Source organism: Grammomys surdaster, unplaced genomic scaffold (assembly GCF_004785775.1).
Source record: "Grammomys surdaster isolate TR1022 unplaced genomic scaffold, NIH_TR_1.0 371, whole genome shotgun sequence".
NCBI lineage: Eukaryota > Metazoa > Chordata > Mammalia > Rodentia > Muridae > Grammomys > Grammomys surdaster.
This window is the reverse complement of record NW_021604790.1, coordinates 3,991,471-3,999,677: the sequence shown is the minus strand read 5'-3', so window position 1 is coordinate 3,999,677 and position 8,207 is coordinate 3,991,471. Positions and strand designations below refer to the sequence as shown.

Genomic DNA, 8,207 nt, shown 5'->3' with positions numbered 1-8,207 from the left:
AGTTGACAGGCTCAGACACACCAAGGCTAACAGTGACTGGCTGGAGAGCAGGGCAAGCTAGACTTGAAAATGGCTTTCAAGGACCAGCTCGCTGTTCAGAATCGTAGTGAAATACTGTGACTTGTACTTTACTGACACCTCAGTTCCAAAGCCACATGAGTGTAAAGTGCCAGGAAGGAGGTGGGCAAGGGTCTGAGGGTGGGGCACTTCCCGGTGTGTCCTGGGTGCATATCCTGAGGTTTTAGAAGAAAGTCAGAAGTAAGAGGAAAGAGACTTGAGCCAGCTCACACATCCAGGAGTACATGACCGTGTCTCTACTTCCCAAGTAAGTTCTTTATTGTCTAACCAATCACCACGTTTACTGCGGCCTAGCGCCAGGCCAGGCATACTAAGCATAATTACAAAGGGCAAGAGGCTCCCAGCCAATGGGAGGTGTACAATTTCAACATTTCTCAGGAATTCGTCTGTGATTAAAACTCACATCTGGACTAAGTCACCAGTATTGCAAAGAACATTCTTTAAGATTTTTTTTTAAAAAGAAAAACATCACAGCCCACATTTACAATGCCATGGGATTTTTTTTCCTGGTATAACCTTGTTATCAATGAACACGATTTATTAGAAGTTCAGTTTGCGTTCCCCCTCCTGTAGCAGGGATCAATTTTTTTTCTAAAAGGAGTTTTAAAACGTTAGGCAGAAAAAGGGCTTAGGTACAAATGTGGCCCAGAGCTGTGTGGCCAGAAGGGCTTAGGGCTGAGCCAGCTCCTCTCTGGGCCTTCCTATCGGTACATCTGCAAGACAACACAGCACACTTTCCCAAGGGGCTCTTCAGATGCCACCGCCGTGGAGGAGGGAGCCTATGCTAAGTAAAGATGCTCCTCAGAGCAAAGTTTAGCACCAACCCAGGGAGTATTAAGGGCCACTGGGAACGTCATCTCCTACATTAACCTCCTGACTTTCTCACAAACTCTCAGAACTCATGTGTGTGCAGTTCTGGAAACAGATACTAACCAAAAGCCTACAGTAGACCAGGACAACGGGACACAGTGACAACTCCACCCAGGACAACTGTCTGCTTCGTGTGAAGAACAAAGCACAAAGCAGAGAAGTGGGAGCAGCAGCCTCGAGGGCCTGAGACATGATGCCAGAACACTTCACTTCCTCCAGCCAACCTGCACTCCACTATGGACATGAGGCCTAGGGGAAGAGTCCTGGCCTCCTGTTGGGCCAACAGCCTACAGAGTTTCCATTTGGCAAGTATGGGACAGGCTGGAAATGTCTCTAGTGTTACAGTCTTGAGAGTCTAATGAAAAAGGTCACTGATTCCTTGGGCTAAAACAAGCTAAATGAGTCAATCTGAACTAACAGAACTTTGAGAAGTATTCCCCTCTGAACCTCTTCACACCTGTGGTAATAACACATCTTTTCTTCTCGATAGCTTTAAAGCACTACAAGTGAGCTGCCCGCTTTGGCACAATGGAAAGAATGACAGATCCTTCCTTTCTTTTTATAAAAGGACACTGAAGTCCAACAGGATTCCGGGTGTATGGAGAGACCAGACCCAGGACTGCAACAACGGGACCTGTCTAGCTCCAGCTTTCTTCTTTTCCAGCCTAGAGATGCTCTGGCTATCACACCCGGGGAGGCCTCAGCAAAAATGACCATCAAAGCTAGTGAAATGGAAGGTAGCATTCAAAATGTAACACTGGTTTTCTTAAAATGGAATACTGGTTTTTGTATAGCGTGTATAAGGCACGGTGTGAGAAAGCTGCCCCCACTCCCAGCCACACAGCCCCATGGGCTCCTCACACGCTCACATGCACATGGGAAAGGCCAGCTGGCTTTGCCACAATGCATGGGGAATGGGTTGCTTCTGATCACTTCTGGTTTTTGAGCTGATTGGAGAGCCAGTCCAGGCCTTCGTAAAGCCCATCTCCACTGGTCGCACAGGTAGCCTGAATGTACCAGTTTCTCTGGCGAAGGGAATGTAAGCCAAGCTTGTCTGTGATCTCTGCTGCGTTCATAGCATTAGGAAGATCCTTAAAGAAAACAAGCAAACAGTTTACCAACCTGTATTCAAGCAATACAACAGGATCTTCCTCTAAAACATACCCCGTCCTTATTTCAGTTGCTCAGGCCCAAAACCTTAGCTTTTTCTTTCTCAGTCCACACAGCAGGAAATCCCAACAGTCCTACCATCAGAATTTACTCCGAATCTGACCACCTCTCACCATCCTCTCTGCCACCACCCTGATCTGACCCCTCCACAGCTCCTCACCTGGATAATGGAAATAGCCTCCTCACTGGTCACTCGCTTCTGTGCTGCCCCTAAGGCCTATTTTCAGATCACATCTTCCTACCAAAACCTCACAAAAGTGCCCTTTCTCCCAGAGAGAAGCCAAAGCCACCACTGTTGGCTACCAGGCTTCATCTTTTATCATAGCATCCCATGTGTGACCATTTGATAAAAGCTATTTACTCTGTGTGATAACTAACTACACAACATGTCTCTTTTAACTAGAATGTAAACAAAAATCTTTCTCTCTTCTCTCTGCCCTATACCTGGGTACAGAGTAAGCTAAAACTAAGCTAAGATATATTAGCGTCAGGGGAAGATCTAGATGTGCTGATATGGAAGAATGTCAAGTAGATGTTGAGTAAGAATATAGGCTACAAAACAATGCACACCATAATCTCTGGAATTTAAGTAGGTCTACAATCACATAATTGTTTATAGAGACATACAAAGTCTTGTCTCTGGAAAGAGATTCAACAAATCTGACTTTTATCTGACATTCAAAGCTAAAGGAATGGAAGGTAGCATACAGAATGTAACACTAGCTTTCTTTAAATGGAATACTGGTTTCTGGACAGCCTGGGTAAGTCAGTGTGAGAAAGCTGTCCCACTCCCAGCCACAGTCCCAAGGGCACTTCACACACTCAGTGCACACAGGAAGGATGTTTCATTTGACGTTCTAAACTTTGACTTGTTCTGCTTTTATCATTAAAAACAAAGCCATTATTTTCTTGCTTAAAGCACATTCTGTCTGGTGAAACTGCCTGGTATCCATCCTATCAGCACTACACAGTAACAGGGGAGAAAATCAGGATCCAGCCACCACAGGAAGTCATGTTTATGGAGAGGAAGTGACAAGAAGAACTGCCTTTGGCAAGTTCTGAACTTCAGCAAGCACAGGACAGGCTGTAGCACTGTCATTATAGTGCAACTTCAGCAGCATATGGGATAGAGAAAGGGGACACAGTCCCCATGAACAGAGGTCAGCTCCAGAGCCCCACTCCAGCTCCTCTTTGGTTTGGTGCAGCTGAGATCAGAGGCTGGCACTTCTGCACCAGCCTTGTCCCCACATTTCATGGCTCTTCCTTTCTAGATGAGCTTCTTCCTTCCCAACAACGAGCCCCCGAGAATCTAATCTTCCCTGTGTCCACCCCCTCACTCGGCTCCCCTCCCTCCTGGCTCAGATGTCAGTCATGCCCAGCCCTTCCCACAGCCGCTCTGCAGTCCCTGCCTCCACAGCACTTAGCACCAGACAGACTAAGTATTCTTAATTCACTGCCTCTCCTCCCACTACAAAGCAAACACAAATGCAGAGACTTCTGTGTCTTGTTCATTGCTAAGTACTCAATACCTGCAGCAGAGCCTGGAACTTAGCAGATGTTCCATTAGTATTTATGGAGTGGCTATATGGCATTCTAAAAAGGAGACTGGGGAGGAGGAGTCAGACATCTAATTTAGGTATCTATATATTTAAGTGAGCCATCTGGCAGTAAATTTCAGTCTCTATGTTCAGAAAGCTAACAACCACATACCTGTTTGTTTACAAACACCAATAAGACTGCGTCTCTGAGCTCATCTTCTGCTAGCATTCTGGTCAGTTCTTCCCGGGCCTCGTTGACCCGCTCTCTGTCATTACTGTCAACCACGAAAATCAGACCTGAGAAGAAATCCCAAGCATGTTAGCAGCATGACCCTGGAGAGAGCAGCTGTTTATATATCCACACAGCTGCTCCCTGCTCACAGTGAGACGTCACTGGAGGCAAGCAGCAAGAAGATGGTGCAGGCTTATAATCTCAACACTCTGGAGGCTGAGGGAGAAGTATCATCTACAAGTTCAAAGTCAGGCTGAGCTATTAATACATTATGAGACTCTGTCTCCTTATTTTACCTTTTCTTTTTTCCATCATTCTTTTTAGAAAGTCTATATAATCTCCAAAGCTGACAAGCTGACTGTACATTCATCTTACCTATCTTGTTCAGAAGGATCGCAGTCCTTCACCAGATTAACCAGAAGGAAGAAAAGTTAGGGTTAGTAATTAGTCACTAAATTTCCACCTCAGAGAAGAAAGGGATTTTTGAAGAGCACAGTGTATACAATGACAATGTTTACAGATGATCCCTAAAACAGAGAGTGAACTGAAGGCTAGGAGTGGGAATGCTGTCTTGGAAGTAATCCCAGGAAAGCAGGTATAAGGGCTTGAGGGAGGAAAGGCCTGAAGGAAGGACAGTCAACACAAAAATGAGCAGTCAAGGTGGCAGCTCCAGGTAAACAGTGTTGGATGCTACTGGACATTCCAAGCCATTTGAAAGCCATTTGTCCCCCATGAGACAAAAAGGGAAATTGTTTGTCCTTCCACACATACCCAAGGCACATGAAGGTTATAAAATCCTCAGCATTTGTAGGTCACATTTGTGAGAATATCAAGAGTCTATGGATGCCCACAGTAAAGACTGGTTGCTCTTTTTTCGACAGAACTTTCAATAGGAGGGGGAGTCTTTGATGGAGGGGAGCCCACCCATTAGTTTAATACTAATAAGACTGCCTCTGGGGAAGGAGGGAGGCTGGGGTTTAACTCACATGGTCAAATCATTCACCCCATGTGCCTCTGTAATGAAGTCCCAATAAAAACAATGCTCTGAGGAGCTGACACAAGCTCCCCTGGAGGCAGCACTGTTTACTGTCTCACATCCATGTGCTAGCAGAAAAGGGCTGCTCCCTGAATCCTTGGGCAGTGAACAACAGCAGCTTTGGCTGGCAGGCACCCTCCAGGGTCTTTCCTGTTCACTACGGCATTTATGTCCTTTCACTGGAATAAAACTGTCATTTCAAGGATAGTCTGTCCTGAGTCCTGTGATTCATCCCCACAAGCTATTAAACCTGCTAGTGGAGTGAAAATTGCCAAATTATAACCACCCAGCAGGAAGTAAGGGTGGCTGGGGGACCCTAATCCTGCTATAGCTGATGACAGAAGTCTTCATAAGATTGTGTCCTTAAATAAACTGTGCAAGGCAGCCCAGCTCGGGTTAGTGGGTGTCAGCCTTGCAGCTCCCACTGGATCAGCAGAGAAATCTCAGGAGGTGAGAAAGCCAGGGCAGGCTGAAGGAGGCACCACATTATACCTAAAGGAAGGGCTAAAACCTGTATAGACTTGCCATACTGCTGGAAGAAGCAGAGACTCAGTTAGTATTCCACAGGACGATAACAATAACAAGTTGATGTTTGGGTAAAAGCAAGGCCTTTGAGACAAAACTGTGACCCAGCAGTCCAAAGAACTTACTGGATCCTAGACTGAACCAGTAGTGACAGCTACTCTGTTTCTGGGATGTGAGTGAAAACAAGCAGATTCTTCTGAACATCAATCCGATCATGGTGGGAATATTACAGTGTTGAACCCTAATGCTTTTAAGTTGCAGGCACACTGGAGGTCTCAAAGAGCAAGCAGTATCAACTAGGTCAAGTGATTCAACTGGGAAAACGGTCTGGAAGAAAACACTTGGTTAGAGACTGATCGCTCTTTGCAGATATCAGAAGGGCCATCTACTGGGTCAAGGTGTCTTGGAGAGCTCCATGAGGAGACAGAAGACAGCAGAAAAAAACACCTCAGGAAATCCACAGGACACAGGCAGAGGGACTGAAGATAAAGTGAACTGCTGAGAGAACACTGCGAGAGGTATTTGTGCCCAGTTCAGGGCGCTTTTCATGGGGAAACTGCAAGAGGAGAGACTCTGGTAGAGGAAAGGAAGTAGGGTCAGATGACAGAGATTTCATAACTGTCCAAAGGAGAAAACCGGGCCTGGCCCCCTGCCTATGCCTCTGTGTGCCCCAGGCCCTCCGGGCAGTCTACCCAGCAGACAAGAGCTCTCAAGGCTTCCGACATGCTTAGACTTTTCATGTAAGTCAAAGCTGTGTCTGATAGATCACATCAGATTAAAAAGGGAAAACTCAAGCCCCTACCTACACAGGTTTGGAATGCTACCCAAAGTTCTGGACTCCAATTCTGACTAAGCACACTAGCTGATCTGGAAATTCAAGCAGAGCCTTAGCTACCAATGCAAAACCCACAGAGCACAAATGACTGTTCTCATTTTGCGACGTAAGTAAAACTTTATATCCGTTACTGCATACTCCCATCAGTGTGATGCTGTTCACGTGAATGAGACCCAAGCAGCCATGGATGAAGTCCTCTGAATCAAGAGCCAAAAGAAGTACTTTAAAACAGAGTATTTTAAATAAAATATGTTTTCCTTAAAAATAAAATAGGGGGCTGGAGAGATGGCTCAGTGGTTAAGCTGTTCTTCCATAGGACCTGGGTTCAATTCTCAACACTCACACGGCAGCTCACAACTGTCTGTAACACCAGTTCTAAGAGATCTGACATCTTCACACAGACATATATGTAGTCAAAACACCAATGCAAATAAAACAAAGATAAATAAATCTTTAAGAAAATAAAAATAAATTAAAATAGAAACTGTGTGTGCTGACGCACGCCTTTAATCTCAGCACTCATGAGGCAGAGTAAGTGGATCTCTGTGAGTTCGAGGCCAGCCTGATCTACAGAGTTGAGTACAGGACAGCCAAGGCTACACAGAGAAACCTTGTCTAGGAAAAAAAATTAAACTTTATAGTAGGTCCTACTTTGTACTGTTTTAATACAGGTCTTTCTCTAAGAAACCACCATCAGGATGACTACACTTTTAAGAGAACAGGCACACTGATACATGAAGAGTTTGTAGAGGAACCATATATAGCTGGAGGACCATGAGTTCCAGGCAAGCCTGACCTACATATCAAGACCCTGTAGGAAGAGCACTGGCCTAGCATATGGAAGGCTCTAGGTTTGAGCTCAGCCTTACTCCTCACCCTGCAAAAAAGGGAGGAAAGTAAGGGGAATATATGCATTATATTATTGTATATGTAATATATAATATATATCTTATATATTATATGTGTAATGTATTGTATTATGCATATGTATAATGTATATATGTAATATATTATATGCAATTATATTTATCATATTAGCTAAACTTTTAGAAAAAAGTATGTGTAAGCAAAAGAAGTAAATGTGGTTGTGTGGGGGAGGTAAACTGAGGGATAAACCTTTTTTCTTTGTATCCCTTTCTCTTTTCTTTTGATACAGATAAACTGCCACTTAGCAATTAAATGAATAGTGGTGGCACACAACTTTAGTCCCAGCACTTGGGAGGCAGAGGCAGGTGTATTTCTGAGTTCAAGGCCAACCTGGTCTACAGACTCAGTTCCAGGACAGCCAAAGCTATACAGAGAGACCCTGTTTCAAACTGCTACCCTCCCCATCAAAAAAAAAAATGAACCCAGAAATCAAAGAGAAAAATCCATGTCAGAACTAAAGAGCCATTTTATGTACTGTGCAGTCATCAGTTAGGAAATCGGATAGTCTAAATTCTAGTCTATACAGGTAAGCCAACACGAGGCTGGGAGAGACGGCCTCCAGCATACTGGCAAAGCATTCTAGCCCCGAGCTCTGAGCTACATCCTCAGGGATTTTTACATTTTTTTTTTTTTTGAAACATTTCACAAAGTTGACAAGGCTGGTCTTGAATTTATTCAGCAGCCCAGCCTTGAACTTGGATTCTCCCTTGGCATTCTGAATACTTCAGGCCTGTAGCACCAGGCCCAGCTTTTGATGTCTTAATAGAGAATTACAGGCATTCATTAAGGTCTGTCAACCTCGACAGACTGATGAAAAAAATTTTAAATTAAAAGACAGCCTGACCTTTGGCAAGGTGGCAGACAATAGAGAGGCAGCATCCAAGACTCCCTGCAGCTGAGACACTGCCCAGCCAGAGAGCGCCAGTCCACCACTCACACTGCTCCCACTAGCCAGAGAGCACCAGTCCACCACTCACACTGCTCCCACCGGCCAGA

General features: G+C 44.9%; 1 protein-coding gene across 1 annotated transcript in view; it reads right to left on the bottom strand.

Moving 5' to 3' along the window:
* Nucleotides 1-313: 313 nt before the first annotated feature.
* Nucleotides 314-8,207, bottom strand: part of Arl17a (ADP ribosylation factor like GTPase 17A) — a 19,726-nt gene continuing 11,832 nt past the window's right edge. The window contains exons 4-5 of the mRNA XM_028780517.1: nt 3,829-3,953; nt 314-2,039 (exon numbers count right to left, since the gene is read on the bottom strand). Of these exons, the coding sequence (XP_028636350.1) occupies nt 1,878-2,039; nt 3,829-3,953 (287 nt within the window). The 3' untranslated portion in view covers nt 314-1,877. The remainder of the gene's footprint in view (nt 2,040-3,828; nt 3,954-8,207) is intronic.